The sequence below is a fragment of the Procambarus clarkii genome, chromosome 77 (assembly GCF_040958095.1).
Source record: "Procambarus clarkii isolate CNS0578487 chromosome 77, FALCON_Pclarkii_2.0, whole genome shotgun sequence".
NCBI classification, from domain to species: domain Eukaryota; kingdom Metazoa; phylum Arthropoda; class Malacostraca; order Decapoda; family Cambaridae; genus Procambarus; species Procambarus clarkii.
The window spans coordinates 21,974,600-21,996,345 of NC_091226.1; the positions used below are offsets into that span (position 1 = coordinate 21,974,600).

Sequence of the window (21,746 nt, forward strand, 5' to 3'; positions counted from 1 at the left end):
ATCACGACCGGACAAAATGAGGTGATAGCCGAGGCTATTTGAACCACCCCACCGCCGGCACTCGGATAGTAATCTTGGGCATAGCATTTTACCAAATCACCTCATTCTTTGGGGCACACGTGAGGAACACAAATGCGAACAAGCCTGAATGGTCCCCAGGACAATATGCAACTGAAAACTCACACCCCAGAAGTGACTCGAACCCATACTCCCAGGAGCCACGCAACTGGTATGTACAAGACGCCTTAATCCACTTGACCATCACGACCGGACAAAATGAGGTGATAGCCGAGGCTATTTGAACCACCCCACCGCCGGCACTCGGATAGTAATCTTGGGCATAGCATTTTACCAAATCACCTCATTCTTTGGGGCACACGTGAGGAACACAAATGCGAACAAGCCTGAATGGTCCCCAGGACAATATGCAACTGAAAACTCACACCCCAGAAGTGACTCGAACCCATACTCCCAGGAGCCACGCAACTGGTATGTACAAGACGCCTTAATCCACATGACCATCACGACCGGACAAAATGAGGTGATAGCCGAGGCTATTTGAACCACCCCACCGCCGGCACTCGGATAGTAATCTTGGGCATAGCATTTTACCAAATCACCTCATTCTTTGGGGCACACGTGAGGAACACAAATGCGAACAAGCCTGAATGGTCCCCAGGACAATATGCAACTGAAAACTCACACCCCAGAAGTGACTCGAACCCATACTCCCAGGAGCCACGCAACTGGTATGTACAAGACGCCTTAATCCACTTGACCATCACGACCGGACAAAATGAGGTGATAGCCGAGGCTATTTGAACCACCCCACCGCCGGCACTCGGATAGTAATCTTGGGCATAGCATTTTACCAAATCACCTCATTCTTTGGGGCACACGTGAGGAACACAAATGCGAACAAGCCTGAATGGTCCCCAGGACAATATGCAACTGAAAACTCACACCCCAGAAGTGACTCGAACCCATACTCCCAGGAGCCACGCAACTGGTATGTACAAGACGCCTTAATCCACTTGACCATCACGACCGGACAAAATGAGGTGATAGCCGAGGCTATTTGAACCACCCCACCGCCGGCACTCGGATAGTAATCTTGGGCATAGCATTTTACCAAATCACCTCATTCTTTGGGGCACACGTGAGGAACACAAATGCGAACAAGCCTGAATGGTCCCCAGGACAATATGCAACTGAAAACTCACACCCCAGAAGTGACTCGAACCCATACTCCCAGGAGCCACGCAACTGGTATGTACAAGACGCCTTAATCCACTTGACCATCATGACCGGACAAAATGAGGTGATAGCCGAGGCTATTTGAACCACCCCACCGCCGGCACTCGGATAGTAATCTTGGGCATAGCATTTTACCAAATCACCTCATTCTTTGGGGCACACGTGAGGAACACAAATGCGAACAAGCCTGAATGGTCCCCAGGACAATATGCAACTGAAAACTCACACCCCAGAAGTGACTCGAACCCATACTCCCAGGAGCCACGCAACTGGTATGTACAAGACGCCTTAATCCACTTGACCATCACGACCGGACAAAATGAGGTGATAGCCGAGGCTATTTGAACCACCCCACCGCCGGCACTCAGATAGTAATCTTGGGCATAGCATTTTACCAAATCACCTCATTCTTTGGGGCACACGTGAGGAACACAAATGCGAACAAGCCTGAATGGTCCCCAGGACAATATGCAACTGAAAACTCACACCCCAGAAGTGACTCAAACCCATACTCCCAGGAGCCACGCAACTGGTATGTACAAGACGCCTTAATCCACTTGACCATCACGACCGGACAAAATGAGGTGATAGCCGAGGCTATTTGAACCACCCCACCGCCGGCACTCGGATAGTAATCTTGGGCATAGCATTTTACCAAATCACCTCATTCTTTGGGGCACACGTGAGGAACACAAATGCGAACAAGCCTGAATGGTCCCCAGGACAATATGCAACTGAAAACTCACACCCCAGAAGTGACTCGAACCCATACTCCCAGGAGCCACGCAACTGGTATGTACAAGACGCCTTAATCCACTTGACCATTACGACCGGACAAAATGAGGTGATAGCCGAGGCTATTTGAACCACCCCACCGCCGGCACTCGGATAGTAATCTTGGGCATAGCATTTTACCAAATCACCTCATTCTTTGGGGCACACGTGAGGAACACAAATGCGAACAAGCCTGAATGGTCCCCAGGACAATATGCAACTGAAAACTCACACCCCAGAAGTGACACGAACCCATACTCCCAGGAGCCACGCAACTGGTATGTACAAGACGCCTTAATCCACTTGACCATCACGACCGGACAAAATGAGGTGATAGCCGAGGCTATTTGAACCACCCCACCGCCGGCACTCGGATAGTAATCTTGGGCATAGCATTTTACCAAATCACCTCATTCTTTGGGGCACACGTGAGGAACACAAATGCGAACAAGCCTGAATGGTCCCCAGGACAATATGCAACTGAAAACTCACACCCCAGAAGTGACTCGAACCCATACTCCCAGGAGCCACGCAACTGGTATGTACAAGACGCCTTAATCCACTTGACCATCACGACCGGACAAAATGAGGTGATAGCCGAGGCTATTTGAACCACCCCACCGCCGGCACTCGGATAGTAATCTTGGGCATAGCATTTTACCAAATCACCTCATTCTTTGGGGCACACGTGAGGAACACAAATGCAAACAAGCCTGAATGGTCCCCAGGACAATATGCAACTGAAAACTCACACCCCAGAAGTGACTCGAACCCATACTCCCAGGAGCCACGCAACTGGTATGTACAAGACGCCTTAATCCACTTGACCATCACGACCGGACAAAATGAGGTGATAGCCGAGGCTATTTGAACCACCCCACCGCCGGCACTCGGATAGTAATCTTGGGCATAGCATTTTACCAAATCACCTCATTCTTTGGGGCACACGTGAGAAACACAAATGTGAACAAGCCTGAATGGTCCCCAGGATAATATGCAACTGAAAACTCACACCCCAGAAGTGACTCGAACCCATACTCCCAGGAGCCACGCAACTGGTATGTACAAGACGCCTTAATCCACTTGACCATCACGACCGGACAAAATGAGGTGATAGCCGAGGCTATTTGAACCACCCCACCGCCGGCACTCGGATAGTAATCTTGGGCATAGCATTTTACCAAATCACCTCATTCTTTGGGGCACACGTGAGGAACACAAATGCGAACAAGCCTGAATGGTCCCCAGGACAATATGCAACTGAAAACTCACACCCCAGAAGTGACTCGAACCCATACTCCCAGGAGCCACGCAACTGGTATGTACAAGACGCCTTAATCCACTTGACCATCACGACCGGACAAAATGAGGTGATAGCCGAGGCTATTTGAACCACCCCACCGCCGGCACTCGGATAGTAATCTTGGGCATAGCATTTTACCAAATCACCTCATTCTTTGGGGCACACGTGAGGAACACAAATGCGAACAAGCCTGAATGGTCCCCAGGACAATATGCAACTGAAAACTCACACCCCAGAAGTGACTCGAACCCATACTCCCAGGAGCCACGCAACTGGTATGTACAAGACGCCTTAATCCACTTGACCATCACGACCGGACAAAATGAGGTGATAGCCGAGGCTATTTGAACCACCCCACCGCCGGCACTCGGATAGTAATCTTGGGCATAGCATTTTACCAAATCACCTCATTCTTTGGGGCACACGTGAGGAACACAAATGCGAACAAGCCTGAATGGTCCCCAGGACAATATGCAACTGAAAACTCACACCCCAGAAGTGACTCGAACCCATACTCCCAGGAGCCACGCAACTGGTATGTACAAGACGCCTTAATCCACTTGACCATCACGACCGGACAAAATGAGGTGATAGCCGAGGCTATTTGAACCACCCCACCGCCGGCACTCGGATAGTAATCTTGGGCATAGCATTTTACCAAATCACCTCATTCTTTGGGGCACACGTGAGGAACACAAATGCGAACAAGCCTGAATGGTCCCCAGGACAATATGCAACTGAAAACTCACACCCCAGAAGTGACTCGAACCCATACTCCCAGGAGCCACGCAACTGGTATGTACAAGACGCCTTAATCCACTTGACCATCACGACCGGACAAAATGAGGTGATAGCCGAGGCTATTTGAACCACCCCACCGCCGGCACTCGGATAGTAATCTTGGGCATAGCATTTTACCAAATCACCTCATTCTTTGGGGCACACGTGAGGAACACAAATGCGAACAAGCCTGAATGGTCCCCAGGACAATATGCAACTGAAAACTCACACCCCAGAAGTGACTCGAACCCATACTCCCAGGAGCCACGCAACTGGTATGTACAAGACGCCTTAATCCACTTGACCATCACGACCGGACAAAATGAGGTGATAGCCGAGGCTATTTGAACCACCCCACCGCCGGCACTCGGATAGTAATCTTGGGCATAGCATTTTACCAAATCACCTCATTCTTTGGGGCACACGTGAGGAACACAAATGCGAACAAGCCTGAATGGTCCCCAGGACAATATGCAACTGAAAACTCACACCCCAGAAGTGACTCGAACCCATACTCCCAGGAGCCACGCAACTGGTATGTACAAGACGCCTTAATCCACTTGACCATCACGACCGGACAAAATGAGGTGATAGCTGAGGCTATTTGAACCACCCCACCGCCGGCACTCGGATAGTAATCTTGGGCATAGCATTTTACCAAATCACCTCATTCTTTGGGGCACACGTGAGGAACACAAATGCGAACAAGCCTGAATGGTCCCCAGGACAATATGCAACTGAAAACTCACACCCCAGAAGTGACTCGAACCCATACTCCCAGGAGCCACGCAACTGGTATGTACAAGACGCCTTAATCCACTTGACCATCACGACCGGACAAAATGAGGTGATAGCCGAGGCTATTTGAACCACCCCACCGCCGGCACTCGGATAGTAATCTTGGGCATAGCATTTTACCAAATCACCTCATTCTTTGGGGCACACGTGAGGAACACAAATGCGAACAAGCCTGAATGGTCCCCAGGACAATATGCAACTGAAAACTCACACCCCAGAAGTGACTCGAACCCATACTCCCAGGAGCCACGCAACTGGGAGTATGCCTCCCAGTTGCGTGAAATAGCCTCGGCTATCACCTCATTTTGTCCGGTCGTGATGGTCAAGTGGATTAAGGCGTCTTGTACATACCAGTTGCGTGGCTCCTGGGAGTATGGGTTCGAGTCACTTCTGGGGTGTGAGTTTTCAGTTGCATATTGTCCTGGGGACCATTCAGGCTTGTTCGCATTTGTGTTCCTCACGAGTGCCCCAAAGAATGAGGTGATTTGGTAAAATGCTATGCCCAAGATTACTATCCGAGTGCCGGCGGTGGGGTGGTTCAAATAGCCTCGGCTATCACCTCATTTTGTCCGGTCGTGATGGTCAAGTGGATTAAGGCGTCTTGTACATACCAGTTGCGTGGCTCCTGGGAGTATGGGTTCGAGTCACTTCTGGGGTGTGAGTTTTCAGTTGCATATTGTCCTGGGGACCATTCAGGCTTGTTCGCATTTGTGTTCCTCACGTGTGCCCCAAAGAATGAGGTGATTTGGTAAAATGCTATGCCCAAGATTACTATCCGAGTGCCGGCGGTGGGGTGGTTCAAATAGCCTCGGCTATCACCTCATTTTGTCCGGTCGTGATGGTCAAGTGGATTAAGGCGTCTTGTACATACCAGTTGCGTGGCTCCTGGGAGTATGGGTTCGAGTCACTTCTGGGGTGTGAGTTTTCAGTTGCATATTGTCCTGGGGACCATTCAGGCTTGTTCGCATTTGTGTTCCTCACGTGTGCCCCAAAGAATGAGGTGATTTGGTAAAATGCTATGCCCAAGATTACTATCCGAGTGCCGGCGGTGGGGTGGTTCAAATAGCCTCGGCTATCACCTCATTTTGTCCGGTCGTGATGGTCAAGTGGATTAAGGCGTCTTGTACATACCAGTTGCGTGGCTCCTGGGAGTATGGGTTCGAGTCACTTCTGGGGTGTGAGTTTTCAGTTGCATATTGTCCTGGGGACCATTCAGGCTTGTTCGCATTTGTGTTCCTCACGTGTGCCCCAAAGAATGAGGTGATTTGGTAAAATGCTATGCCCAAGATTACTATCCGAGTGCCGGCGGTGGGGTGGTTCAAATAGCCTCGGCTATCACCTCATTTTGTCCGGTCGTGATGGTCAAGTGGATTAAGGCGTCTTGTACATACCAGTTGCGTGGCTCCTGGGAGTATGGGTTCGAGTCACTTCTGGGGTGTGAGTTTTCAGTTGCATATTGTCCTGGGGACCATTCAGGCTTGTTCGCATTTGTGTTCCTCACGTGTGCCCCAAAGAATGAGGTGATTTGGTAAAATGCTATGCCCAAGATTACTATCCGAGTGCCGGCGGTGGGGTGGTTCAAATAGCCTCGGCTATCACCTCATTTTGTCCGGTCGTGATGGTCAAGTGGATTAAGGCGTCTTGTACATACCAGTTGCGTGGCTCCTGGGAGTATGGGTTCGAGTCACTTCTGGGGTGTGAGTTTTCAGTTGCATATTGTCCTGGGGACCATTCAGGCTTGTTCGCATTTGTGTTCCTCACGTGTGCCCCAAAGAATGAGGTGATTTGGTAAAATGCTATGCCCAAGATTACTATCCGAGTGCCGGCGGTGGGGTGGTTCAAATAGCCTCGGCTATCACCTCATTTTGTCCGGTCGTGATGGTCAAGTGGATTAAGGCGTCTTGTACATACCAGTTGCGTGGCTCCTAGGAGTATGGGTTCGAGTCACTTCTGGGGTGTGAGTTTTCAGTTGCATATTGTCCTGGGGACCATTCAGGCTTGTTCGCATTTGTGTTCCTCACGTGTGCCCCAAAGAATGAGGTGATTTGGTAAAATGCTATGCCCAAGATTACTATCCGAGTGCCGGCGGTGGGGTGGTTCAAATAGCCTCGGCTATCACCTCATTTTGTCCGGTCGTGATGGTCAAGTGGATTAAGGCGTCTTGTACATACCAGTTGCGTGGCTCCTGGGAGTATGGGTTCGAGTCACTTCTGGGGTGTGAGTTTTCAGTTGCATATTGTCCTGGGGACCATTCAGGCTTGTTCGCATTTGTGTTCCTCACGTGTGCCCCAAAGAATGAGGTGATTTGGTAAAATGCTATGCCCAAGATTACTATCCGAGTGCCGGCGGTGGGGTGGTTCAAATAGCCTCGGCTATCACCTCATTTTGTCCGGTCGTGATGGTCAAGTGGATTAAGGCGTCTTGTACATACCAGTTGCGTGGCTCCTGGGAGTATGGGTTCGAGTCACTTCTGGGGTGTGAGTTTTCAGTTGCATATTGTCCTGGGGACAATTCAGGCTTGTTCGCATATATATATATATATATATATATATATATATATATATATATATATATATATATATATATATATATATATATATATATATATATTCATGGGGAATTCTAGCAAACACACAAGCACTGGTGAAGTGGTAACCTCTCCCCCCCTATTACACGTACGTCACCCCCACCACTACTAGTGCTGGTGTACCTGACAGAGCTAACCTTGCCTCTGCTACAGCTACTGCTGCTGCTGCTGCAGCTGTTGCTACTGCTGCTTTAGGTGCTGCCACTGCTTCTACTGTGGGTGCTACCAGTGCTGCCGCTGCTACTGATGTCGCTAGTGTTACCAGTTTTAGTAGTTTCCCCCATGGTGTGTATGGAGTTAACCTTATTACTGGTAAAGTTACTGCTGTGGGAAATAGAGGAGAAGCTGGTAGTGGTGATAATAACTTACCACATTTTATGAATGCAGCTGACGAGGGATTATCCCCTAGCCTCTTAACAGGTGTTTGTGGTGTAGGTAATAGCAGTAGCAGTAATAATAGAACAGAAGAAACTGAAGGAAAGAGGGGAGGTATTACACAGGAGAGTGACTATGATGATCTCATGGGTATGAGTGGAAGTATTGATGATGCGGTGTTTGCAGGCATTTCTCTCTCTGAGGTTGAATCCCTTAGCCACTCGGAAAGAGATTTGAATGTAGACGCTTTACTGGACGGGAGTATATTACTTACAGACAGTCAACAACATGGTTTACTATCTGATGTTGATATGAATCTATTCACCAGTCCCCAACTCAGTTAACACCAACCCCCATCAAAGGTTACAGCTTGAGATGAGAGGAACACAACCTTATTATCTCAGTCTTAATACACTTTCGCGCTCTATATTAGAGATAACTCGTCGCCGTTTTCTCTTACGATTCCTCATAACAGCCTGCTTTTCTCGTCCATCGAAAAAATATTTCTTTAAATTCCATTTTTTAACCGAAATGGATGGGGATACTTTTGTTTTGTAGAGAATTTATTTGCGAATGTTTTGGTACCAGAATGAATATTATATCACATAAACTTCTATGAGTAAAAAAAAAAAAAATACACAAAGTATGTTTGGGGGTGTGGCTCTGGGTGTGGCGAGCGTGTGGCAGTGGGTTCCCTTTAGCCGTTGATATATCCAACACGTGGGAAATATTTGTATGTGTTATGTATATGTCTGTGTAGGGAATTTTACTGCGATCACTGTCATACAAATTATAAAATGTTTCAACAAGTATAAACATGACAAACATCAAACGAACGAAAACAATGCGTTCGTTTCTGCCGCGAACGCATACTGAGCGACGTGGTTCTATATTTGGCGCTTCTCTTACACATGCTTTGTACAAATGTTATACAGTTCATCTTATAGAAAATTTTATTGCGAACACATTGGTATAAAACAGAAATACGTACATAGAAAAGTAGGGTCAGGAAACGTATAAACTTTCCAAGCATGATTTCCCCCCTGTGTTTTCGCCAGTGCGCTCGCGGCTAACTACTCTCCACTTCACACACTCTTGCGGGTGGGCAATTACCTATATTAAACATTCATATGCATATGTCCGTGTAGAGAATTTTATTGCGATTCCAATGATACCAAAATTAGCGATGTAGGACAACTGTAGGCTTCGCAACCATTAAGAGAGTGGAAAAATTTTGTTGCTGTTTGGCGCTCTCGGCGAGTGATCTGCATAGTTTTTTATTTGGTGTTGATACTCCTTATGCTTGGGCGGCATTTTATAGGTATGCTCTTATAGACAATTTCATTGCGAACACAGTGATACCAAATTTAAATACGTGCGCCTTCAATTATTGTCAGGACAGTCAAAAGAGTGTACACTTTTCGGTCTTACCGCGTAGGCGCGCGAAGTGCCGAAAGCATCTGGGGTATTGTTTTTTTTTGAGCGCCGAGAGCGCGAAAGTAGCTAGTTTATTAATATTAAGTAACGATGAAGAAAATTTCACCCTTCAGCGAAGGATAAGAGTTAGTGATGATCTTAATCGAAGTATTTATATTGATAGCACAAGCAAATATAGTGGTAATGGTGGAAGTGTAATATCTATACCTCCTCCTCCTAAACGTCCAATGAAGTGAACTATCACTTGCTTGCCTATAGAAAAAAAAATGTTGAAACTTCCTGCGTGAAAGTGTAAACATCATGATGTGATGTGTTTTGCCGTACATGGAATATTATAAGAGCGACACATATTCTTATTCATCTCCTTTATGATTCACTAATGTTTGTTCTACCTTGATAAAGTAAAAATATGCACCTACATTATGCACCTATGTTTTACCAGTCATTGAATAAAGTATTAAGAGTGGTAAATATTCTGTTTTCATTGCCCTCAGTATGATATCAATAGTCTGTGTTTTTGCTGTCCCTAATGAAGTTAACGGGTGGTGAGGCAAGCTGTCATCTCGCGATCCCGTCCCGTGAGAGAGTGGATGTCTGGATGTGTGTCGCTAACGGGATGTGTGTCGCTAACGGGATGTGTGTCGCTAACGGGATGTGTGTCGCTAACGGGATGTGTGTCGCTAACGGGATGTGTGTCGCTAACGGGATGTGTGTCGCTAACGGGATGTGTGTCGCTAACGGGATGTGTGTCGCTAACGAGCCGACAACGACACAGTGCTAAATGCCTCAAGGTTGACCTGACGAAACAGTAGTAGAACCCGGCTCCTTATTCTCATTCTGGTCATACATAAAGCTGTTATCCACAATTTCAGGGAGTAAGGCTAGGTGCAATGATAAACGGTCTCGGTTTTTAATTGTGTTGATCCTAGCAAAATTAAAGCCGGCTACTTCACTAATGCCTCAGCTGGAGAGAAGCAGCGGATGACAGATATGAAAACGGGCAGTGTAAATACCTGCTTCAAGCTAATGTCGGATATTATATCAGTTAGTGAATACGTTTTGGATAATGTGGACATTAGAGTGCACCTTGAACTACAATCAGATAAATGGTTTGTACTCACTGATAATGAACAAGCGAATTTTAAATATAATATCAAGTCTACACATCTATAGGTCGATAGGGTATTATCTTACCCCGAATGATTAATAGCTATTAATAAGGCTATGTTGCAGAACAACTCTCCTAGTATGTATACTTTTAATAAAAACTTTATATAAAAAACATACATATTGGATACGGGTTAGCACTCGATAACATTAGACCAGCCATGGGGTACTGTGATACCAGAACATTTATATATGTTAATATGGAGGCTGTGTCTGGGGTATATATAATCACAAGCTTTTTATTTGGAAAACTGTGAGCTTAGTAAAGTATTAATATCACAAGCTATGTTAGCTTGAAAGTGTTATAAAGCATTACAAGGACTAAAACAGTTACACAGTAATAATTATTTGGTGTTGGATGAAGTGGAGATGGAGATTGACGAGGTATGCTTTATATTTCAAAAATTATATTTATTTTATATAATTTTGGACAGCAGAAAGCTGATTTTCCGTATTACGTTACATTGTGTGTTACAAGGTCACACAGTATTAGAACGATGTTTGCATGTTGATCCCATTACGTTATGAGGAGTAAAACACACAGTAGCATTGATTAGATTTGTTATAAGAAGATTCAAGACTGGCATACGACGAGGCTCGTTACTCTTAAAGAGTTATTTGGGGAAAGAACGATGTTTTGCACATTTTGTAAATATTATTATTATTGTCGTTGTAAATGTCTTAGTGTTTAATATAGAATAAAATTATATATAAAGGGTTTACACCCTTAACTACTTTTTGTTCTGTATATAGAGAGAAGCGTGAAGAGTGCTAACCCTAAGGGGTGTCAAGTGAATGGGATGGGGGGAGGGGCGGCAGGAGCACCTGATTCTCTGATGTAAACATGCGAGAGCCTTGTCTCCAGTGGCTCCAGAGCTGGTGTAATCCAGATGTTCAAGTCACCACTCTTACACACCAGGTGATGAACTTACATAGCTCAGAAGCAGAGACCTCTGGTGAGTGATATGGCGAGGCTGACAGTCAGCAGTATATGAAAGCTGAGGTAGAGAGAGGAACAGATACACACGCCTCCTTCTTTACTGTGAAAAACCCTAACAACAGTAATGTGGAAGAGCCTACCCACCAACCTATTTCTTAAACTAATGCAAATAAACAGAATGTGTGTCCGCTTTCCTTATTCTACTCAGTGTTACAAAAACACTCACACTGATGAGTGGAAGGTGCTGGAGGGTGCTGGGATATTGTTGACAAAATACTCCCCCTCCCACTCATGTTCCTCACTACCGCCCCACCCATCAAAGAGGTCACACCGCCCCTCCTACCTGCTCTCCTACCATGTGGTATGCCCCCATGCACTATGTGCAACCCGTTCTCACACAAGACAGTACATATATGACTAGTGCTTAAAGTCAATATGTGGAATGTGATTTAGTACATATGTGATATATTCCCAGTTAACTTTTTTACCAAGGCTCAAACTCTTCCTCACGTACCAATTTACGTCTCACAGTACTCGTCCATCAACGTAGATAGCTGAATAGTCGTGATTGGTTCAATTATAACGAAAATTGTAGTTTTCAGGTCCCACATGGGTTGTGAAATTCACCTACTATTGTCCATGCTCTTATAATATTACAGATCAGCTACATCCTATTGAAGGCTCGTAGTTTTGTTTTGAGAAATATTAGTTGTTCTTAGTAAATTATAATAAGCACAATAAATTATTACATAGAATAAGTGCTTCACCAATCAATATTATATACCATAGTTTGTGCTTTAGAAATCTTTAAAGAATGTTTTGTAGGAACGCTAACAGAAAACGATGTTATGTTGGAATGTATATAGGGTAAACTACTGCAAACAGGATGGTATGGTGTGGATTATTGGAAACTATAGGATTAGTATAGGGTCCACTACCACCTGTTAGGTGGGTAAGGGGTCCAATAACACCCGCAGGATGAGTATGGGGGTCACATCCACCCACAGGAATGGTATGGGGATCACTTCCACCCACAGGAAGGGTATGGGATCCAATACCATCCACTGGATGTGTATTGCGTCCACTACCACCGACAGGATGGGTATGGGCTCACAACCACCCACAGGATAGGTATGGGGTCCAATACCACCCACAGGATGAGTATGGGGTCCACTATAACCCACAGGATGGGTATGGGGCTCCAACCACCCACAGAATAAGTATGGGGTACAATAACACCCACTGGATATGTATGGCATCCATTGCCCCCACAGGATGACTATAGGGTACAGTATCGCCCACAGGATTAGTATATAGGGTTCACTGCCGCCCACAGAGTCGGTATGGGGTCCACCGCCACCCACAGGGTCGGTATGGGGTCCACTACCGCCCACAGGGTCGCTATGAAGTCAACTACCGTCCACAGGGTCGGTAGGGGTCCACTACCGCCCACAGGGTCGGCAGGGGGTCCACTGCCACCCACTGGGTCGGTAGGGGGTCCACTGCCGCCCACAGGATCGATAGGGGGTCCACTGCCGCCCACAGGGTCGATATGGGGGGGGGTCCACTACCGCCCACAGGATCGATAGGGGGTCCACTGCCGCCCACAGGGTCGGTAGGGGGTCCACTGCCGCCCACACGTTCGGTAGGGGTCCACTGCCGCCCACAGGGTCGGTAGGGGGTCCACTGCCGCCCACAGGATCGATAGGGGGTCCACTGCCGCCCACAGGGTCGATAGGGGGTCCCTTACCGCCCACAGGGTCTCTATGAAGTCAACTACCGCCCATAGTGTTTGTATAGTGTCCACTATCGCCCATAGTGTTATTATGGGGTCCACTACCCCTCATAGGGTCGGTATGGGGGTCCATTACTACCCACAGGGTGTGTCTGGGGTCTATTTTGGCAATACTGCTTTTCCAATCTCATTTGTTGTTCAATGTAAAATATTTGTTGCTCGACTTGCAACAATTTATATATATATATATATATATATATATATATATATATATATATATATAGTATAGTGCCTTTGCAATAATGTACCAATGTGTGTATTTTCATAACTCGTTTTAAATTGTTGAAAAATAAATAACTACATTGTGAATGCAAGTCAATGTTTACATGCTAAATCAGAGTTGCCAGATTCCGCTTAAAATAGCAAATTGTGCTTATTTTCAAAGCTTGAGAATTTAGCTTTAAAGTAGTTAAAAAACTACGAATTTCGCAATTTGCTATGTACTTTAGTGTACTATTTTAAAATAAGATTGGTTTTTAAGCTGCAAGTCATATGAATCTCAAAAAAAGTATATTATTAACAATCTTATCTCCATAGTTCACTAGTTTCTGTAAATCAGATCTGGTAACTGTAGGCCAAGTACTGGAAGACTCAAGACACAATGTGTTGAAGCTATTCTCTTTGAAGAAGTCATCTCGACAGGATCTTCCAGCTCCAGCTATAAAACTTCACCAAACATGGATCTACCTAGTACATCAAATGGTAAGGAATTACTAAACTGTACAAAGTTTTATGCTAGAACATTTGTTACAGAATTGTCCCTGTCAGGGACAATTCAGTCCCTATTCTATGTGTACTCCATCACATAGTGACGGAGTATGTGGGAATAATTTTGTTGACACTGTCCATTTTGTCAATTCTACAACAGCAGATAATATGAATTCCCAGAGATATTTGTAACTTGAGATACTTGGTTTGGTTTGGTTAAGTTAGGTTAGGTTAGCCTAACCCAGTAAATCCTCCCCGGCTAGAATATAAACCCCGGACAAAGTGCTCGTGAAATGCCAGGCATTTGCAAATATGAGGATGTGGTTGATTAGATTATATTCTTTTCTATATCATAGATGTTCAATATATGAAAAATATTTTAGACTTAAAAATGGACCCCTGAGGTACTCAACTTAACACATTTCTTCATATTCATTCCCATTTAGTATGACCTTTTGCTCTCTTTGTTTTAACTATTGTTTTGTGCACTTTACAATTTTGTTCATGAACCTGTAATTTCCTTGCTAGTCTTCCATGTGGTACCTTATTAAAGTCTTTAGCATAATCCATGTATACTACATCCACCGGAAACCCTTTATCTGAGTACCATGTTACCATGTCCCAAAAGTGAGGAGGTTTATAAGGTAGCATCTGTTTTTAAGAAGACCATGGTGTGTCGATTGAATAAGATTGTTCACTGAAAGATGGTAAATGATTCCCTCCCTTAGGATTTTCGCCATGAGCTTGCAGATGTGTTATACCTAGCTGATTGGACATTAGTTTTGTGCTTAACTCTTTCTGCTTTTTTTTAAATACTGTAAGGGTGAAATTTTCATATTTCAAATCTCGGGGTACTATCCCTTGGTTCAGATATTTTGTGGAAAGTATTTTCAGCAGTATTCATAGTTCTTCTGTCAGTTTATTTTCCTTTATAATTAAGGTTTGTTTTCTTTTGTACCATAGAAAGTACCACAGAAAGGTGTTATAATGTTGTGTTAGCTTTTCTGTACAATTTTTCGTTTTTGTTTGTATAAAAGGCTATGCAATGAATTCAAATATTTACGCTACCAATCAATTTTTCAGATAGATCATCGGATTTTGACAGTATGCTGTACATACCAGATGTTCCAAAAATAACTACAGACAACAATAATGGTACTGTGTTTACTATTTTTATACTTTATATATAGGAAGACAAGTTCAATCAATGAGCATTTTAATATATCATCAAAATTTTCATACATTTCTTTCACTTTGTTACACTTGTAAAAACTTATTCTTAGCTATATTTATATAAATGTTAATACCACTGTTAAATGAACATATTGATTTGTGTCCTTATTAGTTATAGCTTATTTATGTTGACCCAGCACCTTACTAAAGGGATTACCTTAACTTGTGTCACTATCTCTCTAGGGGGCTCCAGGTAGGCAGTATAGGTAATGCCACTAACATGCATATCATTATGGGAAAGTCCATAATTTAACACATAATTATAAGTAGGAAATTTGTAGCAAATTTTAAGATTATTAATAGGTACATTGTAGCATAATTTTGCATAAGCATAATTTTCTTGTTTTGTTCTTGTACTTTTCCTTCGAACAGTATTATTTTCTCTTCAGAATTTCACCGGAGAATAGCAGTGATGACTAGAGAACATCTTGAACGTGAGTACCAGAAAGCACGTGCTGCAATGATACAAAGAAATGAGTACTTGAAGAGACTCTTAAACGTGGAGGAACCAAACTCAATAAAGGTGACAAACAAGAAACAGAAAAAAGATAACATACAGGATGTATCACACATTAATTCAAAACAAAGACCAGCTGCACCCCAATCTGATGGTAATCTTCTATTATTTTCTTAACAATATTTCTACAGCTGTTATTTGTGTACTTTCCAATAATATTTGTTGCCTATTTTTAAGTGTATGCTAGACAATTATGGAGATTAAATTACTATAACACTGAACAACTTGGTAGCATAAAGTTAGTTATAGTAATATCTTGAGATTTGTCTGAAAATATTAATACTTGTATACAATTTGCAATTATGTACCATGCTTAAATCTTCAAATGTGCCACCCAGACATTCTGCCTGCTATACTTTCACCACCACACATTCAAAATGCGGGCTATTCTACTAGTGGCAGAACGTACACTCAAAGTTATTTGGCAGCTGGTGAAGAAACTTTGGAATCATTTGATGTTGGTATGTCCCAACATCATTTGTTGGTATTTAAATGAGGGTTTATTTAATGGACACACGTCATAAATATTATGTACCAAAATTGTGCTTAATGCCTATGAAATTTTGTTTAACATATTATACTAATCATTCCTTTCACTTACAAATTTTTCTTACTAATTTGTAATCCCATATTTCAAAGTACTTGCTGCAGAACTTGAACAAATTAAAGATTCTCAGCCAAGTGTTTCTGACTGGCAAAAAAGAAGAAAAAATGCAGAGATTAATTGGGGAGAAAGCAGGGCAATGCTGTTCGATTGGACATTGTCTGAGTTGGGTGTTCCAGATAAAGGTAAATTAAATATTGCTGTGTTCATTAAGGTTATACTGTATAATAAGCATCATATGCATATTAATGACACTCTATTAATACATTTAGACTTCAGATTGTTTAAAATGTTAGGTATACAGTATTTAAAATTAGTATAAATAATTACCCCTTTTTTCATCAGGTAAAGTTTGTGTACAATGTACAAATTGTGAGGCAAGCATCAAATGTGAAGACTGTTTTGCATTTTTGTGTCACATTTGTGACCAAATGCAACATTTTCTCATGCCTTTCCACCACAGATTATATTGGAAAAATGGCTTTTATGAGCCATTAGACCCGACACAAACTGTGTGCCCTGAAGGAAATATCTTTCACTGGAGTAAGTATACGATACCTGTATAAAATCCGTACTTTGTTCCGAGATTACTTCTACTTCCCAATCCCAGTCTAGAGCTACGATTATCTTGGTATAACAAAATAAAATGAATAAATGTTTCATTTCAGTCATTACAACATTTGGAGAAGTCTTAAAGTTTAAACCTGACACTTGGTTTTATAGATTGATTTAATCGTCTGATTGTTTCTTTTCTGTGAATTTCTCAGTCATTATCTGGAGAATAATGTCAATATTTTGTACAATCAAGAAACAATGAAATATTCAGTCTGAAATTCTTTTCCATAAAACTCATTTTGTCAAACTGTCTTCCTTTTCTTTGTTACCAGAACCTGTTGTACCAGCCCAACCACCAAATTCTTGCCCCAACTGCACAGATTGCAAGTTTAAAATTTCAAGCTCCAGCAATCTCTGCATCTTCATCACTATAATGGGTAAATAAACTTTAAAATTTACCCTTTTATTTCCATTACCGGATATTCCTGAATCACAATACATTTTGAAATTTTTGTTGCTATAAATGTTAATTTTTACATCACTATTTTAGCAAGTCGCCACACCACTCAATGCACTGTATTTTAAACTACAGGAAGGTATGACCTCTATACTCCAATCTATACATGCCACTGTGGATATGAGCATCAACAACTAGGCAAGACCATGCACAAGTCTGGTTTCTATTCATCATTAGGAAAGAGCAGCACATTCTACAGCACCAGTCTGCTTGAATCATGGCACCATATCAAAAGAAATTGTCCCGGAACATCATTTCGGGCATTAGTCACTGCACTGGAATCCTTTGGTGCTTCTCGTGGGCGTGTATGTTTTGATACCGTTATTCTTAATATTTTCAGTTTTATATTTCAATACAAAAATTATCAAAATTTTGTAGTAATGTATATTCATTTATTAATAATTAGTTTTTAATTTTGTTCAAACACAAAATGGAATGTTTTTTTTGTTTATTTATCTTATGTCATAATATGCATTTTAAATGTCACCATCTAAAAAATTCTATTCCTAGATTGGACCCATTAATTATATAACTTCGAAGAGAGTGTTCTTCGAATGGCGATTCCAGCAATATGAGCTGAGAAAAATTAGAGGAGAAGCTGACAATGAGTGTCCTGCTTGTGATAAAACCCCTTTAGCAGTACATATTGATGGCAACAAGAAGCTGTATCGTTACAACAAAGTTGGGAGGTAATAAAATGTGCTTTACAGATACTTAATGTATAGTATTCTTTTGTTCTCTACACACACTATATTATAATGAATTATATTGTCTTCAAATTAATGTTCTTATAAATAAAGTATGCACATATAAATATACATTGTCATATGACATATTTTTTAACTGAGTATGTCTTTATAGTTTGCCTTTCAATTGCATCCATATCATCATTTTATTTATCTAACACCATGTAAATTTTTGTTTTATGTAAAATTTAGCAGTGCATCAGAATTCTTCATATAAAACATTTTTTGATACCCCATTACCCATTGTTTAATATTAGCCACAAGCAAAGCCATTTTTAGGAGTCCTACATGCAAAAGGACATGCTTGGTATTGTCAGGTAAATAAAAATATAACATTACATTTATGTATACTAATTAAATTTAATGTAATGTATACATTACATTAAATATAATAAGTACAGTTTGTGTAAAAAAATTTAAGATTTCTGATTGTTTAAGATTAATGATATACGTATCATTTAATATAGTAGGAGGCTTTTAATTTTTGTACAATAATTTGAATTTTTTTTTACTGTATACTTTTATGTTAAAGGTATTATATGGAGGGCGGTGGCAAGAAGGAAGTGGCATGACTTTAGGGGAAGAGGCAGAGCAAGTGTTTGCATACCTCTCACGATACAACTCTACAACTAAAAACATGCTGAAAGCTGGTATTTGTTTATATGGTTCATCTGATCAAGTTTTTTATTATTTTACCTGCCCTGTAATCAGTATAATGCGATTTGTATTCAGTATTCAATAAGTATCAACTCCCTCAAATAATCAATAAAAGAATGAAAACATATTGGTCAAACTTGAGTTGGTCTTGGTGAGTAAAGGTATGTTATGAAACTGTTATTAATCTATGCTCTTCAAGATGTTCATTGCTATAAATATTTTTCTCAGAAAGAACAGAAGAACTCACAGAGGGTGCAGTCTTTTGGAACCATCGAAAAATTGATGGACTGGCTCGTGCATTAGTTACTCGACTCAGAAAGGTACTAAAAATAATATATATTTATTTTATTTATTTGTATTTATTTTGAAACTTATTATAATGCATTTATATGTGAAAGGTATTATAATGCATTTATAGGTTAGTTATGTGTTCAGATCATGTACTACATATATTTTCCATTATAAATTAGCGACCATTTCCTTGAATTAACTGCTTGAACTTTTTCAATATATCAATAAGGTTAATTTGTATAAAGTATATAGTATTTAATTAACCTAAATGTATGATTCCGAGATATATCAAATGTGTTCACAGAGAAATCACAGTATCGTGATATATCACGGGAACTGTGATGAGGGTTTGAACCCCATGCACTGAGTGCTCTCAGATGCATGCTCTAGTTCACTACGCCACGACATGGTCAGATGAATTGCAACTTGGAGTACTACTGCACCCACAAGGATCCCAAGGCTTCCACTGAAGCCAAACCAGGTTTCACACAATTCCCCCATGAACTCGGTCTCTGTCATTCAGTAGTTCTGCCTTTGATGCCCCCATTTCAATGTCTTTCTCCATGTATTGATATATCACAATAATATGAATTCTATGTGTATTGAAAGGGCCATCAGAGGTAAAACTACTGGAGGACACAGACCAAGTACATGGGAAACTGCATGCACAACCGCCCATGGAATGGGTATGGGGGTGCATAATTAACAAAAATTGAATTGTGGGTTCATTAGTACCCTAGGTTGCAATTCTTTTGACCATGTTGTGGCGCATTCAACTACAGCAAGCATCTGGGAATGCCAAGCCCATAGGTTCGAACCACTCATCATGGTTAATGTGATTTGTTCATTAAATTTATTATATTTTCAAATAGGCCAGAGAGACGGAAATAACAGTTTCAAATGAGATCGACAAACTTGATGTTCAAAAGTCATTGATTCAAGAATGGCGATCTGACCTACAAATGATTTGTAAGGAGTTAGAGTTAAACACTGGAACAACCTCGAAGAACATAAAATATTCTATCGAGGCAGTTGCAGACTCTATCAGGCATCGCAAAAATCTGATTGCCACTGATGCAGGTAGGCTTACTATTTCTTTGTTAACTCTGAAGCAATTTCTATTTAGCTCTTGTCTATAATTTCTATGTAGGTAAATGATGAGGAAATTTTTTTAACAACTTTAAAACTTTCAGCCAAAAAACTTTATTTGCAGCATCCAGTAAAATGCGCTCTTCCCTCCGGCACAGAAATGAGTGTGATAGGAAAAAGCTTCAAGGCTTCATAAAAATCTACAATAGTGAAAACTCTGAAATTCAACCAAAAATAAGAGTGGAATCTTGGCTCTTTTGAAGCAAGGGCAAAAGATGTGTTCTGACAAGCTGAGTGATGCAAAGCGTTTATTTGGATACCAGGAAGAGGATGTTGATGTTTCCGAGCCCTACCTGGAGCTTTGTGACAGTGAAGATGATGATGATGAAGATGAAGATTTACTACTAAACTCATGATACAAAAGTTAAGTATAATAAATTTTACCTGATTTCTCTTGCTAATTTCTCTTACTTAATTTCTCTAATTTCTAATTATCCTAGCCCTAAGATTACTACTGGCCTCCATTGCCTTGCCTGCACTTTGTTTCCCCCTTAACCATATCACTCATTCTTACAGGTGTGAGACAGAGAGGTACAAGATCATCCAAGAGGAACAACACCTGAAGCACCCAACATTTGGGTGTTTTAATTAATAAAAACGCCCTTCATGGCTTCACTCATCCTGGCTGGTTTAATTAAAAAAACCTAACCTAAACCTAATATATATACCTCTAGAGTCAAGGGAGTTAAGTTTTAGGCTGCACAATGAAACTGCTATTGACAATTTTATAACTGCTGCTGATAATGTCTGTCCTGTGACTTTTTTGTAAGCATAACCAAAAGGCTTAACAATCCCTTGCTTACAAAGGGAATACTTAAACCCATTAATAAAAAACATGACCTTGAGAAGAAGTATAGGTTAGGAATTGTCTCCAAAGAATTCTCATGCTCTTCAACAGGTCACTTGAACTCCAAACCTTTCCAGTTATCCTAAAAAAAGCGAGTTACCCCTGTACACAAATGTGGTGATCTCACAGATGTTAACAATTACAGACCTATATCAATCCTGCCTAACTTGTCAACATTTTTTGAAAAACTAATCTACAAGCAGTTTTACTCTTATCTAGCCAAACACCATATACTTAGTACTAGGCTGTACAAGAATATAACAACTCTTGTATATATCTCAAAAAAAAAAAAAAAAAAAAAAAAGCACAAGACGAAGCTTGAAAAAGTTTAGTGGTATGCAAATAGGCTAGTCCCAGGACTAAGAGGCATGAGTTACGAGGACAGGCTGCGAGAAATGCAATTGATAGGGTACATAAAGATAAACTGTTTCCCCCCTTTCCTCCTGTCCCCCTTGTCCATCTTTGTCCCCCTGTCCATCTTTGTCCCCTGTCCCTCACTTTGTCCCCTTGCCCACATTTTCTGTCCTCTGTCCCAGATCCCTTTCCCCCTCTCTGTCCCCCTGTCCCCCCTTTCCATCTCTCTGTCCCCCTGTCCCTCTCTATCCCATTGTCCCTGTCTCTGTCCCCCCTGTCTCTCTCTGTCCCCCTGTTCTTCTCTGTCCTCCTGTTCCTCTCTCTGTCCCCCTGTCACTCTCTGTCCCCCTGTTCC

General features: G+C 41.9%; 1 protein-coding gene across 3 annotated transcripts; it reads left to right on the forward strand.

Annotated features, from left to right (window-relative positions):
* The first annotated feature begins 13,762 nt into the window (after positions 1-13,762).
* LOC123762228 (uncharacterized) lies at positions 13,763-20,811 on the forward strand. 3 transcript variants are annotated; one of them, XM_069313964.1, is made up of 10 exons: positions 13,763-13,915; positions 15,005-15,076; positions 15,544-16,818; positions 17,163-17,267; positions 17,423-17,652; positions 17,858-18,036; positions 18,626-18,743; positions 18,979-19,070; positions 19,914-20,121; positions 20,255-20,811. In XM_069313964.1, the coding sequence occupies exons 3-7, from the start codon at positions 16,707-16,709 to the stop codon at positions 18,663-18,665; spliced, it is 666 nt and encodes a 221-aa protein (XP_069170065.1). In that variant the 5' UTR covers positions 13,763-13,915; positions 15,005-15,076; positions 15,544-16,706; the 3' UTR covers positions 18,666-18,743; positions 18,979-19,070; positions 19,914-20,121; positions 20,255-20,811. The 3 variants fall into 3 exon arrangements, with proteins under 3 accessions (XP_069170065.1, XP_069170066.1, XP_069170067.1); XM_069313965.1 differs by having other exon boundaries at positions 13,779-13,915; XM_069313966.1 differs by lacking the exons at positions 13,763-13,915; positions 15,005-15,076; positions 15,544-16,818; ... (1 more) ...; positions 17,423-17,652; positions 17,858-18,036 and adding an exon at positions 18,105-18,410.
* Positions 20,812-21,746: the final 935 nt, after the last annotated feature.

Excerpts from the sequence above, each read along its gene's own strand:
- LOC123762228 (XM_069313964.1), top strand. The coding sequence starts at position 16,707 with ATGCAACATTTTCTCATGCCTTTCCACCACAGATTATATTGGAAAAAT. Across the intron at positions 17,268-17,422 it reads CATCTTCATCACTATAATGG|GAAGGTATGACCTCTATACT; the intron begins GTAAATAAACTT and ends TTTAAACTACAG. Across the intron at positions 17,653-17,857 it reads TTGGTGCTTCTCGTGGGCGT|ATTGGACCCATTAATTATAT; the intron begins GTATGTTTTGAT and ends TTCTATTCCTAG.